Source organism: Ochotona princeps, chromosome 3 (assembly GCF_030435755.1).
Source record: "Ochotona princeps isolate mOchPri1 chromosome 3, mOchPri1.hap1, whole genome shotgun sequence".
Taxonomy (NCBI): domain Eukaryota; kingdom Metazoa; phylum Chordata; class Mammalia; order Lagomorpha; family Ochotonidae; genus Ochotona; species Ochotona princeps.
In genome coordinates, this window is record NC_080834.1 from 22,509,516 (window position 1) to 22,530,390 (window position 20,875).

The 20,875-nt window shown below is 41.0% G+C and overlaps 1 protein-coding gene across 2 annotated transcripts in view; it reads right to left on the bottom strand.

Annotated features, from left to right (window-relative positions):
• Positions 1-14,252, bottom strand: part of ZBBX (zinc finger B-box domain containing) — an 89,374-nt gene extending 75,122 nt beyond the window's left edge. For both annotated transcript variants that reach the window (XM_058661181.1, XM_058661180.1), the window contains exons 1-5: positions 14,159-14,252; positions 12,079-12,192; positions 7,800-7,890; positions 3,423-3,471; positions 2,449-2,558 (exon numbers count right to left, since the gene is read on the bottom strand). In XM_058661181.1, coding sequence (XP_058517164.1) covers positions 2,449-2,558; positions 3,423-3,471; positions 7,800-7,890; positions 12,079-12,192; positions 14,159-14,226 — 432 coding nt within the window. In that variant the 5' untranslated portion in view covers positions 14,227-14,252. The remainder of the gene's footprint in view (positions 1-2,448; positions 2,559-3,422; positions 3,472-7,799; positions 7,891-12,078; positions 12,193-14,158) is intronic.
• Between the last annotated feature and the right edge of the window lie 6,623 nt (positions 14,253-20,875).

Sequence of the window (20,875 nt, forward strand, 5' to 3'; positions counted from 1 at the left end):
ACTTGAAACTTGTGTTAAACATGCCTAACAATATACCTTAAAGAAGCAGCATTTCTAGATTCTTTAAAACTATGAATACCCTAATCTTATGTATGAGAATCATTACATTGTTGAGAGATAAAATTCTGCATATGTATGTGTGTGAGTGTGTATGTAGTATTTTAATAACAAAATTTATCAAAGTTCCTTCAATACTGAAATGAAAATGTATATAAATTAATAGAAGTCTAGATTATGGAATAATTTTAAAGAAATGATCAACTCAACAAATGTGTTGAGTGACAAATATACCACAAACATATCTCTAGTGGTACATATAGCAGTGAAGCAGGCCATACCTTCAACCTTAAAAAGTTAACATTATAAGGTAGGTAGGAAATGAGCATACATTACAGAAAGACAGAGTTAATGAATGAAGAACTTCACAACCTAGAGAATATAGCTTTGCTGTGGTACTTCATAAAAGACCGTCAAGGAGGGTAATACTAGAGTTGACTCTTGTTAATATGAGGTGAGTGTGGGAAAAAACATTTTCTGGAGAGAAATCGAGGGTTTAAGCATTGAACATGGTAAGCTAATGATGCTTATTCAACAGCGGTGTTGAGCAAGTGTTTGAGTCAAAAGTCCATGATACAGGTATGGGATAGATACATGAATCTGATACCACCAGTGGAGATTTGGTTTTCAAATCCAAGTGAACGGATAAAGAATACGTATAGACAGATGACAGAAGAGACTGCAAATCTACGTCCTGAAGTACCGTATGAATAATAGGTGAAAACTTAAAACAAGAAACAGCAATGAAGATGAAGAAACTAAACAAAGGGAGTCACAGACAGCATTGTGTCCAACCACCTGCGGGAAGTCATACATAAGGAGAGAAGCATTGTGATAAATTTTCATAACAAACTCATGTAACAACTGTACATGAAGCATTGTAAAGCAAGGATGTAAAAGACTGACGACTTCGAAAGGGTGATGGAAGAGACCCTTAACTAAATGGAGAGAGTTCAAAAGAAAATGGAAACCTAGCAATTCCAGTTCCAAGGCACACCCTCCCAACGATGGCTGGGTCTAAGTGCTATTTATGTACTCACATTCACACAGCATTACTTGTAATAGCCACAACCCAAGTGACCATGAAGAGATAAACCAGCTATGATACAATTAATACAATTACTTCAGCTTTAAAGTGGATGAGATTTTGGCACATGCTATAATATAGATGAGACTTGAGGCTGTGCGTAGTGAAATCCTCCAGTGGCACAAGGATTAGTACTGTATGATTGTGTTTATATAAGGGACTTAGTCAAATCTTCAAAAAGCAAATGACATTCTCCAGGACCTGGGGACTGAGAGGAACAGAAAATTATCAATAGACAGAATTACAGTTTTGCAAGACTAAAACAGTTTGATGGATGAATGGTGCTGATGGCGGCAAAACAATGTAAATACACTTCATGACACTGAACTACAAACTTTAAAACTAGGATGTTAAACTTTATATGTTTTGCCATAATGTTTGGAAAGCATTCATGGAATTGGTTCCAAGGCAAAGTTAGAGAATTGTCACAAAGCAGCATTTTCTGTTCTATTATTTCAAAACTTGTAAAAGAAAGAAAAACAATGTGTCGTTTGAGAATTAAAAAAAAAAACTCGTGCTTAAATGCCCATATCAGCCTAGCACATTATAGAAAAAAGAACTAAACATACCATAAACAATCAAATAGTATCCCACATGTGAATCAACAAGCAAATACAATGCATCCATAGACCAGGATGGTGCCTGATAATGGAAATTAACATATTACAGATAAATCCGACAACATTTGCCATCAACTCAAAGCTCAATCTCCATGTGTAGTGAAAGAAATCCAAAGATACTATGTCATTCCATCCCGCAAAGGTTCCAGAGCAGGCACAAGTAAACCCAGGGGCGTAAAAGGCAGAGCGTACGGCCTTTGTAGTGAGGACAGAGCAGAAGACACACAGAACAGCCCCTGTGACTCATCAAATGGTATTTCATTGCACATTGATGATAGGCCCATGTCACCTTGAGTAAATGATGTTCTACCAGAAGAGGAACAGAGTAGAGCAGCAGCATAAATGACTGCTCAGAACGTTACCGTAATCGGATGCAGAGGGAGGTGTGGAGGTTGAAGACATGTTGTTTAAGGCTTGGTTTTGATTTTGGTCTTAAAAGGGAGACACTGCAACATGTTTCTGTGCCAAAAGGCAGGCTGCAGAGGAGGAATAACAAGACGCAGGGGTGATGTTCTTGAGCAGAAATGACAGAATGAGATTCACTGATTTCACTGAGGAAGCACAGCTGTGGGCCTTGCCTGGCACGTGGCACTCAAGCTAACAGAGTGAAGGAGAAGATTAAGATGGGAGCAGCCTGTGTACACACCAACGACTCTACTCCCACGACTTACCACTCGTACCTACCAGGAGAGCAGCTTTGTTCTCACACTGGCCACACACCCTCCCTTTGGTCTTGGATTTTTCACTTCTCAAAGAATTTGCCATTTTAGAATTAAATGGCTGTTTCACTGACGCTAGAAGAAAAACAAGTGTCATACAAACCCTTTAGAATACGACATTTAGCTTTCCACTGATAAAAGCAAATTCTCAAATAGTATCTAAATTATACCTGCCCTATAGAAAAGAGAGCTCGCCAGCTCTAACCCGTAAGTGAGCCACAGGCGCCCACTGTAGTATCCCCACAACAAGGTCCCATAGCACCGCGCTGCACACCACCCCATAGCTATTCTGCTTAAAATTCACAAGTGAACACATGACATTATGAATGTTAAAGCTGTGCTCTTGATAGAAATTTCGTGGTATTCTCCTTTGACTCTGAATCAAAGTGAAATCCATGCTGAATAAACTGGACATAATGATAATATTATTTATGTATGTATTATGATATTTAAATCTGAAAAATCTACTAAATTATTAGCTGTATTTGTCCACCAGAAAAAAAACCTTCTTTTAAATTATTACATAATCAAATTTTATGTCCACTTGAACAGTTAAAAGTACCAAGCAATTTTTCAATTTATTTAGTTTTTTAGAGTAGAATTTTATATCATAACTTTATACTGCTAAATTATCTTTCTGGTTAAAAGATCATATCAGTAAAGTTTTAAGTAGTGGTGCCATTATATTCTAATTCTGGAAAAATAAAGTTACTGTGATCATGTTCTAAGATGAAACTTTTTGACAGAAAGTAAGGCCACAGCTTCAAAAATTTAACTTGAATAAAATGTACTTTGAAAGTCAAGTTGTAGTAACTTTAAGGTTTAGAATTTTTACACTGTTTGAGCAATGAGAACACTTTTATTTTACATGCAATTCAAACAGAAAAATAAAATGAATTATATCTTTATCATTGATTAAAACCATGTCAAATTATTTACCTTGGGTCTGCTCCTTCAGGAATTTAAATCTCAAATTCTGGCTTGAAAACTGTGTAAAAATAAAATAGATACTTTTGTCAAGTACACATTATCTTGTTGAAAGAAATATTGAGTTTTAGCAAAAAGAAAGTTATGCCATTATTCACTATCTTGAACAAAAATTACTTTTGGAAAGACAATATAAAATTAGTACATCATCATTAAAGCAAACATAGGCCCCAGTATTTATAAATAGGAAATTCTTAAACAGAGAATCAAATTTAGAAACATCTATAAACCAGTTTTTTAAATACTACATTTTCAAACAAAAAACTACATATTGTCATAAAATTATTCTAAGAAAATGCTAGTATTTAAACCTTGTAAAGATTCAGTAAATATTTTCTATTCATGCTCTTTGTGAAACACAAATTTTAATATTTTTGCATTTTGAATCTAAATTCTGATTGAGTCTGTCTGCTTATATACCATAGGAGACAATTTGTGCAATTTAGGGAAGCAAATGTTTAAACATCACAAACTCAGCTTTCAAATGTAGTATTCGTAATCTCTGACTTTCCTACATTGAAGCCAGAAAAATCAAGAAACTGAAACTCAGTACCAGGTATTTCAAATAAATAATAACTTAAAAATTCTGGGATCTTAATATTCTAAGAAATAGGAAGCATTTGCCAATTGCCTTGGTCTTACTAAACCAACATTTAAAATACACAAACATGGAGAATTGTGTCCGTTTATACCAGCATTGTCAATTGATGCTCAGTGTTCAGTTTGCATGCTCAATTACCCAGTTTATACATGAGAATGTGGGGACAATGGTTCTCTCTGTGTCTAGGGCTGTACCAAGCGCAGTCATCTTTGAACACTGAGACCTGATTATTCTCAGGGAGTCTAGGGGTTCTGCTTCAAAAGAACATTACTGTTCACATTCTTTGAAGTAGCCATTCAGATGTTTTCTGTGCCAAACACAGCAAAAGAGAGAACAGAATTGAAATAATCGATTTTTCTAGGAATCCTGCTTTATTTAAATTGGAAATGTTATACAAGGTACAGATAATTTAATCTCTCTTTTCACAACCAAATTACCCAATATGATTACTTTGATGATCTATCTGAGTTGCAACATAGGCTGTGTTCACCAAGGCTATCACAGTGCATACATGATATACCCAGACAAAATCAACTCACTGTTAGGGAAATTATGTCATTTTTTTCTATTGTGAGTAAAGTTTCTCTGTTCTATGAATATAGCCATATTCACTTCAACTGATTTAAAATGCACAAAAATATTTCAGTGAACAAGCTGCTCCCAGGTAAATTACAAGTGCCTGCGAAGGGTTGAGTGTGGAGTAGGAACAGACCAAGGAGGCACTTGCATAGTTCACAAGTAAACATGACATAAAACCTGAACTTCAACAAGTCACTCAGCACTTCTCTGATAACCTTGAAGATTTCCTTGTCCATATTTACCAGACATCCGGCACTGAAGACTCTGCAGCACGCTGGCCTCTGTGACCATTTGAACGGCTCTCAAGTGACCCCACCATTGTGACCAACGGTTGCATCTAAGCAGCATGGTCACCGGCCACACCTTCCAAGTCCCAGTACTGCATGTCCCATATCCACCCACTACCTAGAGGGGCTCCCCAAGTATCTCTGCTGAGCATCTTCAGGGGCTCCATGGCTTTCCAGCCGTCCAGTCATCCACCCGCTGCAGATGCTGACTCCCGACCTTTTGTATGCCCAAGAACTCAAACTCATCCATTCCCATCCCAAGGCCTGAGCAGGGAATGGTGACTTCGAGTTTATCGACGGAAAATGGAAATTATGTTTCTCTGTGGCGAAGGCCTCCTTAATGAACAACCTTGTAGAAGCCACATCCCCAGTAACTGGCCCTGATCACGTGACTCTGCAATGCTTCCCTTATCAGTAGCCCACAAACTGGCTCACATCATCTCAGTGGGAACAACAGGAAATGTCACCTAGACACTGCCATACGTCTGCTAGGAAGCAAAATGGTTCCCTTGAGAAACATTAAACCAGCAGTCTAAACTCTTCACATGCAATGTATTGGATAATACCAACTACACCATATGCTCTGAAAACGCCTGCCTCTACTTTTGCACTGTATTAATTCTACTTCTAATATGTTTCTTTTTCCTCCCTGGGCTTTCTTCACTGGAGAGTGAGCCAGAGTTGTAATAGGCCTGGTACACTGCATTCCAATCTTTTTCCTGATGCTTTACCGTGGGCATTTATTAGATGTTAAGTTATTTGACCTATGTTTCCCAAATAAAGACAAGTGCTACTTAAGGGTGATACAAGCACTTAATGGAAAAGCATTTTTTAAAAATGAAAAATATGCTAAACTGTTGACTGGTATAAAATATTAATATTCATTCCTGCCATATTCCACAAGTGGGCATCCTTGACTTTACATTCTGCACACATGTCCTCTTCTTGAAGGTCATTAGTTGGGACATTTATCCTGTTCAACTGTCACATGAGGATTCAAACCAAACTCTGGGTATGCATTCCAGACTTTTCTCTCTTTCCTCACGCTCTCCCCGAGGCGGGCCAGTGTGAAACAGTAAGTGTGTTTTCTCTCTTTCCTCACGCTCTCCCCTGGCGGGCCAGTGTGAAACAGTAAGTGTGTTTTCTCTCTTTCCTCAGCTCTCCCCGAGGCGGGCCAGTGTGAAACAGTAAGTGTGTTTGCCTTCCTGCTCTTTCTTTGTTCTCTTTATGATTTGTTGCTGCCACAGTTCTACTTGGGAATTTTTTTGTCTGACCATCAGATTCTTCCAAGGCTGCCTCGTAGCCTCGTGGCCTAAACCGGTGACCTGCTTATAACGTGTCTGCCAAAAGGAACTCAGAAAAGGGAGAGTCAGAAACACCCACGCGTACCCACATTCACCACATCTTATTTTCACATTCTGTTTTACAACACACATGTATTACATGTAACGAATTCTCTATAAATACGTGTGGGAGGAGATACATTCGTCTACTGATTTCTGGCATGTTGCATGAGCAAAACAGTTTAGAGTCCAAATTCACTGGATATTTGAGCAAGATCATTCATCACGAATTATTAACTTTATCTTGCTATCCTCCTGCTCAAAAACTGTCAGGTAGCTTCATTAAATTTTGACATAATTTCATTAACGTGATGAAACATATCAAGACACCCAACTTACTCGCCCAATCTTTCTTTCAAGAGCCATATTGTGTAATCCTGCAGTTCTTTATATACTAACCTCCCACTTACTTATTCAGGTGGTTTGTTATCATCACTTTTCTGTTAAATAACCCTTGTAGATTCTCCAATATTTTTAGGATTAAACTACTATGTCTCGAGAAGATTTTCCATATGCAAATGATAATAGCAAAAATATACATACTAAATTTTACCACAATTAATTCAGTCAGCTCACCTTTTAGTGAGAAAACAGTTAATAAATTCAATTAAAGAAGTTTGTAAGCTTGAAGTTTAGAATAGTGACGAGTCAGCATTTTAATATATCATATTTATAATAATATCTGAAATATGGAACACTATGTTGGCAGCATAATACAAATGGGAAGTGGAATAGAAAATCCAAGTCCAAAAACTAACCTAACTCACAAAGGGGAATGACACTATAGAATAAAATGCTTTTCCAATGCCAAAATGTTTACAAGTGCCAAGTAAGATGCTTCTGGATGCCAGCGGACTCAATGGATATTTAATGATAAAATTTAATCATAAAATTTAAGTTGTATATATTTATGGCTGTATAAGTTAAAAGTTACAAAATCATGTGTCTTATACTAAAGAATTCAGACATAAAACATTTCCTTTATGCAAAGACATTTATTTGGTCTTGATCTTAAATGTGAGTCTTGTTCTATTTTACAATACCAGGCAAAGATGAGGCCAATATATGCTGGCAGAGTAGAAGACATGAGTTCCCTGACACACAGGGAAGCAAAACCTCACAGAAGGAACAAGCTGCAGGGTCATGAGGATTACTCAAAAGGAGTAAAAAACAGTAAGCAAGCAGGCTGCAATAAATTAATTTAATTAAATTAATTTAATTAAATTAACCTTCCCTTCAAGAGAGAACTGTGTAATCTATTTCACATATTTGAAACTAGCACTGAACTGAATGGATAAAATCAGCTTGAGAAACTCAGAAAAATTCACCTCAAATTGAGTTGAAAACACAAAGTTGTGTGTTAACCTGTGTATAAAAATGAATCAAATGTTGAGTATCATGCTATTGTTAATGCAAGAATAGCTAACTCCTGAACCTAAAGTGAATGCAAGGTCTGAACATTGTAATTTATATCTGCGTGCTTAGCAAGTTGCCCAAGGAACAAATCTGATCTTCTCACCTTGACAGGATTCCCTTTGCTTTGCAGCATTGTGTGTGACTGATGACTCAATTTGCCTACTTTGCCCGATGTCCAGTGGTATCCATTTGACCTTCAAGATACACAAATAAGACCAAATGTAATTACTAAAAACATTTCTCCTTTTAATGAAAGAAATATATGTTCTCTGTTTCAGGGAATAGAAATTCAGTTGCTAACATGTAACAAAATACCACAAAATGAAAATTAAGCATCAAGAATGCTCCAATATCCCCAGCAATTTGAAAAATACAGCTCTGCTACAATTGTGGCTGTTGTTGAGAAATGAGCGAAATGTCTAAACAAGGATGAAGAATTCCAGCTTTATTTATTTAAAAGAAAAGAATTCACAAAATTCAAGAGGAAAACAAAGCAAAACAACATCCAAAAATACTCAGTCACTCTCCTAAGCAGTAAATTTTTAAGACTTCAAATAAACCGCCATGTAGTTTGCAAAGAAAACAAACTAAAGTTTTACTATTTTCCATGCATTTTTACTTGCAATCACCAGGACCCAGAGTCCAAATCCTATTTCAGAAATAACGAGACAACAGCTTGCCCTGTGCTACATGGATAGTAAACAAAGCCAGGATGAAAACCCTGGACTCATGCTTAGCCGACCAGTGACTGGCAGGCACTCATTTCGCCTTTGACATTTACTGTCTGCCTGACCTCAAAAACCGGTGTAAGTATTCTAAAAACTCAAACGTTGAATGTTTAAAAGGCTGCTAGAAAAGTTTCCACAGCTAAGGAAAACTCAAGAAGTTTAGGTTGAGAATTTGATCATCAGAAATGCCATGATCCACTGAGAAGCAAAAATTGGGCACAACTCAATAAAGGGGAAGAGCTGGCCACTGGATGAGTAAGTGAAAAAGCAACAAAACAGGAAAATTTTCCAGGATTTGTGTTGCGCCCTAGCAGGTTAAGCACCCCTTTCTTTTTTTTTTTAAGATTTCTTTTTTTATTTTATTGGAAAGGCGGATATACAGAGGGGAGACAGAGAGAAAGATCTTCCGTCCAATGGTTCACTCCCCAAGCAGCTGCAACAGCTGGAGCTGAGCCAATTCGAAGCCAGGAGCCAGGAGCTTCTTCCGGGTCTACCACGCAGGTGCAGGGTCCCAAGGCTTTGGGCCGTCCTCCACTACTTTCCCAGGTCACGGGCAGGGAGCTGGATGGGAAGCAGGGCCGCCGGGATTAGTACCCGCGCCCATATGGGATCCCAGTGTGCAAGGCTAGGACTTTAACCACTATGCTATCGTGCCCTAAGCCCCCCTTTCTAATTCTGATCATTCTGCCTGCTAAAAGCAGCAGAGGATGGCCCAAGCATAAACAAAATATATGTGTTCATGCTAGTACTTACAATCAGAAAACACTGAAAACATAATAAACATTTGAAAAGTAAATGAATTATATGTACACAAACACTGGTTAACTATTACTAAACTTGCTATTCTTTGTCCTCCTCACTAAATCGTTTAAATAGTACCTAACTATTCCTAAGAGAATGAGATAAACCAGCATATGTTCATATGTGGGAACACTAAATATATTAAGTAAACTAGTAAGATATGACTTAATACCCATGCCTTATAATCAACCTCATTTGTAGAAAAAGGGTATATATACACACACAACACACCTACACATTAAAACACACATCTTCTTACACAGACATGTTTGTATACACATATAAAGAGAAGCCACTTGTGCAAAACAAAGTTAATCACTACAAGTGAAGCTAGAAGATGGAAGTCACCCTAGAACTAAGAAGAGATGAGCTGTATGATATCTGTCTGTTCATTCTGATTCTTCAATCCTAATTTTTTTATAATAAAGCAACAGTCTCAGTAATATTAATACAGACATCCAGGCATAATATTTGAATTATCAATAATAACATTTTAGTTAATTGGCATTTGATGAAAACAGTCCAAACATTCTTAAATATTCAGTATTCGTGACATACGTACATGTGTATTTTTGCCTATGAAAATTTCTAAATAAATAAAAATAGTTCTAAATATAAACTGGCTTCTTTTTTTGAAAAAGACTTATTTGAGAGAAAGAAAGAGAAAGAAAATGAATTTCTGCCCTGCTGGTTCACTTCCCAATGGGGGAAACTGAGAGCAAAGGCTTCCATGCAGACCACTTTGGGTAACAGTGCCCACATCGCTTAGAGAGCCAAGTGATGCCCCCCGGGGGCTGTGAGCAGATCTGGGCCCACAGTCCAGGGTCTCCAACACTCAGTGTGAGTGTACGGGGGGCTGAGAGCGTAGCTGGGACCACAGTCCAGGGTCTCCAACACCCTGTGAGTGTACGGGGGCTGTGAGCAGATCCAGGACCACAGTCCAGGGTCTCCAACACTCAGTGTGAGTGTACTGGGGGCTGAGAGCGTAGCTGGGCCCACAGTCCAGGGTCTCCAACACTCAGTGTGAGTGTACGGGGAGCTGAGAGCGTAGCTGGGACCACAGTCCAGGGTCTCCAACACCCTGTGAGTGTACGGGGGCTGTGAGCAGATCCAGGACCACAGTCCAGGGTCTCCAACACTCAGTGTGAGTGTACTGGGGGCTGAGAGCGTAGCTGGGCCCACAGTCCAGGGTCTCCAACACTCAGTGTGAGTGTACGGGGGGAGCTGAGAGCGTAGCTGGGCTCACAGTCCAGGGTCTCCAACACTCAGTGTGAGTGTACGGGGGGCTGAGAGCGTAGCTGGGCCCACAGTCCAGGGTCTCCAACACTCAGTGTGAGTGTACGGGGAGCTGAGAGCGTAGCTGGGACCACAGTCCAGGGTCTCCAACACCCTGTGAGTGTACGGGGGCTGTGAGCAGATCCAGGACCACAGTCCAGGGTCTCCAACACCCTGTGAGTGTACTGGGGGCTGTGAGCAGATCCAGGACCACAGTCCAGGGTCTCCAACACCCTGTGAGTGTACGGGGGCTGTGAGCAGATCCAGGACCACAGTCCAGGGTCTCCAACACCCTGTGAGTGTACGGGGGCTGTGAGCAGATCCAGGACCACAGTCCAGGGTCTCCAACACTCAGTGTGAGTGTACTGGGGGCTGAGAGCGTAGCTGGGCCCACAGTCCAGGGTCTCCAACACTCAGTGTGAGTGTACGGGGGGCTGAGAGCGTAGCTGGGCCCACAGTCCAGGGTCTCCAACACTCAGTGTGAGTGTACGGGGAGCTGAGAGCGTAGCTGGGCCCACAGTCCAGGGTCTCCAACACTCAGTGTGAGTGTACGGGGGGCTGAGAGCGTAGCTGGGACCACAGTCCAGGGTCTCCAACACCCTGTGAGTGTACGGGGGCTGTGAGCAGATCCAGGACCACAGTCCAGGGTCTCCAACACTCAGTGTGAGTGTACTGGGGGCTGAGAGCGTAGCTGGGCCCACAGTCCAGGGTCTCCAACACTCAGTGTGAGTGTACGGGGGGAGCTGAGAGCGTAGCTGGGCTCACAGTCCAGGGTCTCCAACACTCAGTGTGAGTGTACGGGGGGCTGAGAGCGTAGCTGGGCCCACAGTCCAGGGTCTCCAACACTCAGTGTGAGTGTACGGGGAGCTGAGAGCGTAGCTGGGCCCACAGTCCAGGGTCTCCAACACTCAGTGTGAGTGTACGGGGGCTGTGAGCAGATCCAGGACCACAGTCCAGGGTCTCCAACACCCTGTGAGTGTACTGGGGGCTGTGAGCAGATCCAGGACCACAGTCCAGGGTCTCCAACACCCTGTGAGTGTACGGGGGCTGTGAGCAGATCCAGGACCACAGTCCAGGGTCTCCAACACCCTGTGAGTGTACGGGGGCTGTGAGCAGATCCAGGACCACAGTCCAGGGTCTCCAACACTCAGTGTGAGTGTACGGGGGGCTGAGAGCGTAGCTGGTTCCACAGTCCAGGGTCTCCAACACGCACTGTGAGTTTACTGAGCAGCGTCTCAACCCCAATGCCCTCTGACACAAACCCGTCTTTATTTCCTGTGGATGGCAATCCTCCAAAGGCAAAGAACACATTTTTGCATTGTTGTCCTAAATTCCAAATCATCGATTATTGAGAATTATCCTCTAAGAAGGCAAATAAGAAGGATCACACCAAATGAACACAGAAGACAAAAAATGTAACTATTTTTTAAAGAAAAAAACAATGTAGCTCATATGACTGTCATAGTCAGAAACCATATACTCACATGAATTCTTTCATCGGAAGGACAAGTGTACATAAAGTAGTTTCTTTTCAACACTCAGTTTATTCTTCTAAAATTCATTACAAACTTCACCTACCCCATTTCTTCCTTCTCTTTGCTCCTTGCAAATCTGAATTCCTTTAGTTTCTTTTCCATCTCTTCATTCTCCAATTCTAGCTGCACTTTTTCCATGCGTAGTTCCTGGGCATGTCTAAAGAGAAAGCATTTAATGTGGAATGTTCACTTGGAGTAAGCAAAAGCAGAGGAAGGAGGGTAATTTTATGTAGTCTTTCATTTTCAAATTAAAATATTAATAATAAACAAATGATGAAGCTTTTCAACTGCTTTGTTTGTGCTTCTCTGCAGTTAGGTTCCCAAAGTTCGTGCTTGTTGGCTGCTAGCATTCACCTCAATTCTTACACTTTGATTATCGTGTTGGAGCTCTAAGTCATAATTCTCTTTACACATAATTCGTGTCTTTCCACATGCACATTCATGTCACAAAATGGAACAAAGGAAAGTTAATTTTTAATTTTATTATAACCTTTCATTTTTTCAAACAGGCAAAATGTGCAATTTGGTAGAACCTCTACCATCTTGGAGAGCTCCAATAAAAGCTTACTTTTACATAAGCCATTCTTGCATAGGAGGATTTAGTTTTAATATCAGAAGTCCATCAATCTTTGGCCAAAAGTTACTCTCATCAGTTTACAATTCTGGTTATTTAACAGCATTAGTCATTGACTCTTCCACAGATTGAAGACAACCTAGTTTTCAGATTTCATTATCCATCATGAGCTTAAATATGCATTAATCATTATTACATTAATGTTCTTCAGTCATCAAATAGCACAGAGGTACCATGCATGCTATGACAGGAAACCAAACTAAAGAATAATGGATGTAGAAAAGGGACTGATGTACAGGTATGGTGAACATCCCCAAAGCTAAATGGATAAGGGGACATGATCCTAGATACCCAGGAAAGGACACATCCAGAAAGGGACAGGATGAACAGATTACCAGAGGGCTCCAAGAAGTTGGCCAAGACAAAGCAGGAACCCTTGCCTTCTCATTTACTCTGCAAGGAGAATTTCAGCTCACACTCCAAATGAGCACAGTAAAGGATGATATGAAACCCGGCAGAGCCTCCCACGTGGAAGTGACTCCGAGTCCCTGTGCTGGCCCTCTCCCTCAAGCACCAAGGCTCCGTGGCTGTGTCCATGCTCCAGCACTGGGCCCAAAGGACAGCTTCCAGAGAAAGTGAGTCTTTACTGAGATGGAAAGATAAACGCATTTATTCACAAGGAGCTCCTGCCTGCACCAGAAGTAGTTTAACTAACAATGAAAATGCCATAGATTTGCATATTTCCAGTTTACCTAAGATTTTTTCACCTCTTTTCTCAAGGTGAACAGAACACTAGGAAAGCTCTAAAAACACTAAAAAACCACAGATGGACTGAGTTCAGTCAGGGAACACAGAAAGTAAAATGTCCCTCTGGCCTATCATGAGGACAGTTTGAGAAGAACGGTAGGAATGCCAGTGGTTCTGGATGAGCTCAGGGGAACGTGGTTTGAGTCCAGCTGCATCCTAAATCACAGCAAACTTTGCACTGTGTGGCTCCAGCTCCTCACAGGCACAGTCCACCCAGCACACAGGTATTCACCAGAACGTCTGGTGACTGTGTGACAGCCTGGAGTGGGTGGTGGACAGCCTGGAGTGGGTGGTGGACAGCCTGGAGTGGGTGGTGGACAGCCTGGAGTGGGTGATGTCTTTGGTCCATTGTTCAAGGATCCCTCACCCTAATGGTCTCTCCAATTTCAATTTCTCTCTAAAGTCTGAGATGATTCTTTCTACTTTGGAATCAGGGTCACAAAAATATGTTTAAGTGTCTTATGGTAAGTGAGCCAACAATTTATTTATAACTTTTACTTTAACTCTTGTGGAACAAGTGTTTTAGTATCAATTTGTTTAAACTGCCATAGATTGATAATAATTCAAAATTACTTTCTTACTGCCAAAAAAACCCCACAAATGTGGATAAAATGGCAACAAGAATTCACACTTGAATTTAACTCTAACCAATGTTATATAAACATTATTATATGCACAATTTATACTGCAAAAAAAACTTTTTAATTGTTTTTAAGAAAGAAAAAAATATATTTGTACTTACTTATATCTCAACTTCACAGAATTTCCAGATTTTCCCCATGGAAGAACTACGAAATCCTTGGTATTCATGATTTTTGTCTTAATATTGTCTAATATTGATTTGTGAAAACTCTGAAACAAAGTAACAAGAACAAAAGAAATATGCAAAAACTACATATAATTCAGCAAATTTTAAAAACAGAAATCTTTATGAGGGAAAATTTTAATCAAAAGCTAAACACAAAATTGTCATATATGCTACAAATATGGAAATAATTTCATACTAATAAGATTTAAATGTAATATCATGTTTACAGGGCTGAAATCTCACCATCATTACATGTGTATTTCAGAAAGTTCATAAAAATGTGTACTGTGAAAAATCTACACATGGATTACCAACAAATTGCACCGAAAGATATTTATCCTTTAATTCCACTTTCCATAAATTTTTGAACCCCATTTGCATATTAAAAGAATGAAGAAAAGTGAAATCAAAAAGAAAATGTATTCATTAAGACAAGTATATATTTTCTTCTTCATGATTAAGATTACACAAAACTTAACAGTTATATACACCATTTGCAACAAAACGGTTCCAACTAGAAACCATTATTCTCGGTGAAATAAGCTATCCCAAAAGGATAAATCTCATATGTTCTCTCTGATATAAGGCAACCTTCAAGCAAAATGCAAGATCAACAGACTTATAGGTAAGTGTGTATTACGTATATTTATCCAGAGGATCTATATAACGGAAACAAGTATACCATGAAGTGGAGATAGGATGCAATCTATACTTCTAAATGCATCTGTACTTCTAAATAAAATATGGACTCCCAATGAAACTGCTAAATGTATCTTGACACTAGAATGCTTGGCTTTCTAATGTTGTCTACACCTACAACGTCAGGATACATTTAACCAGCAGGATAATGGACTTGAGATGTTGTCAAGGGACTAAACCATCATTACAATATAGGGGAAAACGGTAAAGGGGGAAGTGGAATCCCTGAGCCTAAGACACTGTATCATATAAAATAAAGAAAATTTTTAAATTAAAAAATTAGATTGAATTCAAAACAAAAAACTTCAATTAAAAATCAAAACTGAAAAAAAAAAGACTAATATGGCTGTATCCTGCAAAACATTTCAATCAACAATAGACCATACATTCCTGTGTGGTCCCATAAGATAATATTCTGTAGTAACATGGCAGACTGTTGTTGCTTTTCTTTGTGTAAGACTGTAAGTACATCCTATGATGTTTTAACACTTGTCTCAAATGCATCCATTGTATGTGATGTATGTGTTATTCAACAACAAGCTACAGGGAAATACACTGGACAGTGAAACAATCTCTGAGTTATAACTTCAAGTCCAAAAACCATTTTTCACATACATATGAGTTTAAAATGAGAATTAAATGATGTAATAACTACCTAAGGAAATCTAATATTCTTCTTATCACAGAAAATTTAATGATACTCTGACATAGAGCAGAAATTAGCATATTTTAGGAAGAATTATTCAGTAGGAAATGAATATTTTGCTTAACTCTGAGCTACCCGAAAAGTTCGTTATTCAGAACGGTCTATTTCCTGAGTATCCCAATTACTCATGGTTCTGAACTCATTTACTTGGTAAAGCTGAATTACTGAATCCATGTGTATGACTATTAAATTTTTATATAAGTAAAAATCTCTGAATTCCTAAAATTGTATTTGAAATATGCATATATATATATGAAACAGTGTCGCAGTCACCATAATGTTAAATGTCAAAAGGATTTGATCCCGGAAGTTTATCCACACGTTCCTAGGTGTGCATAACCCTAACAAATATTTGTTAAAGCATTTTTAACTGTGAGTCACTGTGCTGAAGGGCACGGACGAGTCACGACCAAAGCATAGAGTCTTTTAAGGTATGTAGGACCCATGCATAAATTCACAGGAAAACGTAGAAACTAGAAAAGTCTTTTAAAAACATTGAGTAATAATACACGGAGTGAGGGGATGGAGAGAGCGAAGCTGGCTCACACCTGAGTGAAGCTCTGAAGGAACTGAAGGCTTTACAGGTGAGTGTGCCTGGAAAGAAAATCCTGTGTTGTTGGTTAGAGCAATTAATGCATAGGGACCCAAAGACTGGTACCATTTGATTGATATGTGGGATGTATGGAAGATCAAAGCAGACATAAGTTTAAAGACCTCATACCCAGTGAGTGGTATTGCATGCCACTAATATTTTTATTAATTCTGCAGCTAATGAAAGGGTTTTTCTTCTCTTTTTTCTTTTCTTTTCTTTCCTTTTATTTTAAGACAAAGTTACAAAGACAAGAGGAAAGCTAGAGACACAGCCCTTCCTTTCCACTCACTGGTTCAGTGCCCACTGGGCCACAAAGCTGGGGTTGAGCCGGGCTAAAGCCAGAAGCCAGAGCCTCATTCAGACCTTCCAAGCGGGAACAGGGGCCCAAGCACCTGAGCTAATCTCCAACTTCGCCGAGAGCTGGGATCAGAAGTACAGCAGCGGCGGGGTCTAAAACCAGTGCCTGTACGGCATGCCAACATTGCAGATGGAGGCTTAGCGTGCTTCTGCGGCCCTAACCAAGGTTTTAGAAGAAACCACTGAAAGTAAGTCTGAAAGCTTTAACATTTAGAGAAGTCTGGTATCAAAATTAATCAAATGGAAGCCTAATTCAATGTCATATCTACACAACCGAATGAACCACTGAATGATTTTGCTCATTTTAGTGAGGCAATCACTGATTAAGTAATTTTAAAAGGCTTTGTTAAAAGCTATCTGCTTTGCACTCACCGGGATCCCATATGGACACTAGTTCTAATCCCTCAGCTCTACTTCCCATCCAGCTCCCTGCTTGTGGCCTGCGAAAGCAGTCGAGGACGGCCCAAAGCCTTGAGAACCTGCACCTGTGTGGGAGACCTGGAGGAAGTTCCTGGCTCCTGACTTTGGCTTCGGATCAGTGCAACACTGGCCATTGCGCTCACTTGGGGAGTGAATCATCAGATGGAGGATCTTCCTCTCCGTGTATCTGACTTTCCGTGTACCTAAGTCTGGTTGGCTTTTCCAATGACCCTAATTATCTTAGGCATTTATGAAGGAGAGTTTTCCATTGCGTTAGCATGTATTCTGAAAGAATCTCATCAGCCGCCTCGTGTGGGTGGCTTTTAACATGTTTGGGCCAGTAGTACCATAGTAACCAAACATCACAGGCTAGAGGAAGGAATGTTGAACTGAAGTTAATCTAATGTAAAATGTGGATTTAATTAAAGAAGTCTTACTTTCACATTCCCTTTATTTGAGCCTATCCTTGACCAAGATACATGTTTTTTGCAATCTAAAAAAACACACAAGGAAAGAACAGGCAATACTTGATCCTTAGCGTGTGTGCTTAAGGAGCCCGCTAAGGAAAGATCAGCCATGCTCTCCCAGCGCCGCGCTGAAACTGAGCCAGGTGGTACTGACTGCCTCTCCAAGCCCCACTGCGGAGTCTGCTCTGCACAGAGCCGCCACAACGCCGCCCGTTGTCCTTACCCTTTGATGCAGGCTCTCTCCAGAATAACCCAGATGTGCCTTCAGTTTGAAAGCAGCAACGTACCCTTCGAAAATACTTCCAGATTACAAGTAGCAACTAATAGTTTGAAATACTTAAGGTAGGAGACCAGGTGTCCTACATTGCTGGATTTGAGGTGATAAGACTGTGTGAGAGCCTCACTTGGTCCTTACATACACTGACAAGGACCCCCCCCACCCCCCATCGAGCTATCATACCGCAGTTTCAATGGTTTCCAGCGAGTTGTAGCTGTAGGGTGGGAGGCAACTTCAGACACCAACTGGAGAACCCTTGGTCTTTCCTCCCAGCCCCTCTGCCTCCATCTCTTATACCTAACGAGCCTTACGGCTGCGTTCACATAAACTGGGCCAAGATAGGCAAGCTATGACTTGGGACGGCTCCAGTCCTCACACGGGCGTTGGGTTCTGGGATGCCGGGTCCAAGTTCCGGCTCCACTTTGGTTTCAGCTGCCTGTTACTGCACCTCCTGGGAGGCAGCCAGTGAAGCCCCAGGCCTGGGGTCCCTGCCACTGCCCTGGGGGCCCCAGACTGAATCTTAAAGAATACATACATACATATACATATATGTACAGATACAGAGAGAAAGTGACTGAGACTCCTCTCTGTTAACAACGGTGTGAATGCCACAGTCATAAAGCGAATAAAACCAGCATTGCTGTCAACTAAGCACTTCCCATCATTATGTTACAGACAATGAAACATTTATGACATTTGACAATCACAGCTTTCAGAAACCTAGGCCCTTCAACGCTCTTTCTATGCCACCCACTGTTACTGCAGGGGGTTTTCAGCATCAAAAAAAAAAAAAAAAAAAAAAAAATTAAGCCATCTCCAGTACATGCGACAAAATCAGAAATCACTATTTTATACAAATTTTATATTTATTGTTAGCTTCTCTAAGACACAAAATTTAGCTGTTCTACATATCTAAAATTTTAATAACTACTCGTCTTTCACATTTTGTCTGTCATAAAAAATAAATTTACACAGGATTTGCCTTTAGTTTTCAAGGAGTATTTGACTTTTTTTTTCAAAATTTTTTTCTGTTATATTTACAGACACCCAATTTGCCTCTAGTCGCACAAAAGTACTAATCACGGACAATGACTTTAAAGCCTGCACGTTACCCAGTGCTGACAACAACGTGCAAGGTTTGCAACATTTGTCTATCAATTTCAATTTATAATACAATCTACAGTAGGGGCATAAAGTTTGTAAACAAACACACTCTCCCACACTTCCAAAAACCATACGTTTTGTTTTTCCCAAAAGTTTGGGGAGTAGCCACAATTACGAGTTAAACAAGTCACCTGTTCCAAGTACCAGGTGCAGCGCGCAGGGCAAGGTGAGGTATAGCGTCCACTCTCAGGAATTCACAATAGAATGGTAGCTTTTCAATGTCTCAAAAAAGGAAACGTTGATGCAGCAGTAATGTCTGTGAGCTGGAAAAGTATTACAAAAACAAAGTGGCAGCTGTTGGACTGAATCCAATGAGGATTCAATCACCAACTTCTAAAACGACCCTTGTCACCTTCAAATTTAACAAATCAGATTATTAGGAAACGGGTAAGCAGCTGTGTGTGCCTGAGCCCCTGTAATGTTGGTTAGGAGAACAGGGAAGAAATAACCGCCCAGTTTCAGCACTTGGAGCAGACACCCCGACCATCACCTTTACTTGACAGAGACGGACTTGGAGAAGCAAGTCAGACGCCCGGGCAGGGAATAAAAAGCTACAAAAGCGCAGGTCATACGGTTTCTCAGCATATCCAATTTTTCATAAGACACGACGGATCTAAAGCTGGATAAAAGCGGCTAGCCCCTGAGAAGGTCAGTTGTTCCGCAGGCTTACCAGCGATCAAGGCCCGAGGCTGTGTGTCCAGGGATCACCCACAGTCAGCAGGACTCAGTCCCTGAGCCTGCACAGGGGACAAGGCAGGGCTGGTCCATCGCCTGCCGGGCGGGTTGGCGTTGCCTCCCCACCCCGACCAGACCCTGCCCAGGGCCCTCCGCCCGCCACCGCCGTCCCCGCACACCCAGCCCACCTGGAGAACCGCTGCCCCTCAACGACGCCGCCTTGGTCTCCTTGGTCACCGCGTCTCCTCGTGCCCATAGCAACCAGGGTGCCTGCCCGGCCGCCGTCCGCCAGCAGAGGGAGATAGGGAACCGTGCCGAGAGAAGGCTGCGCGGTTGCAGGAGCAGGCTGCGAGGGTCGGGGATGTGCTGACACCTGCTGACCTCTAACTGTAATTCCGAAAACCCTGAAAGAATTCAAAACCCTAACCAAAGTCACGAAAGCGCAGAAAGCGTGATTAACCTACCAAAATGCACGGTTATACGTTGGGTGGGAAATGAGCCATCTAAGAGTGAACCCCAGCAGTTCAGTCTCCCAACTCCCATAATATTATATGCATGCTCGCTATGTTTTATTTTATTCTGTTTCTGATTGCTAGATGTGTTATTTGTTTTTATACATTGGGTGTAAGATATATGATTGATTCTGCAGTCAGCCATTCAGTAGACTTCAGCGTCCAGCCACATTGAGTCCAACTTCGTTGTGAGTTGATAATCTTAAATATTGCAGTTAATATACTAACTAACTTTGCTTTCCTCGTAAATGCGCCCAGCAATGCCCATCTAAGAAATATTCACATTTTTCCTTTGGCAGATTTCCTTGTGTAAGAACACATCCACCATAGAAAACAGAAGACAGGCTGGCTCCAGGCTTGCAGTCAGGCAGGTAGGAGCCTGAGTTTTGATCCCCATACTTGCTGTATGACCTTGCAGAGGCCACAGAGCCAGCGTAAATGATTCCGAGTGGTGAAGACACTGGTGTGTTGTGGGCTAAGGAGTTGGTTAGCACTCGCTAAGCTGAGCACTACAGGCAATGGGCTTGGGGCTGAAAGCACCTGGTCTAATGGAACTCAGCTGTATCCAATATTGAGAGTGTGGGCTAAAGTGTAAACAAGAACTTGGTGAGAGGTCAAGAGTGGAGGCAATAAAAGCAGGCCTCGAGAGAGGCGGGGGAGAGACATTTCCACCATCTCTGGACTCCGTGTCGGTGTCTCATCCCCAGATCCTTCACCGTGCCCACGTTACTGACCCAGCCGGCCACAACACTGGTGTACTTTACAGAAGAGTCAATGAGCCA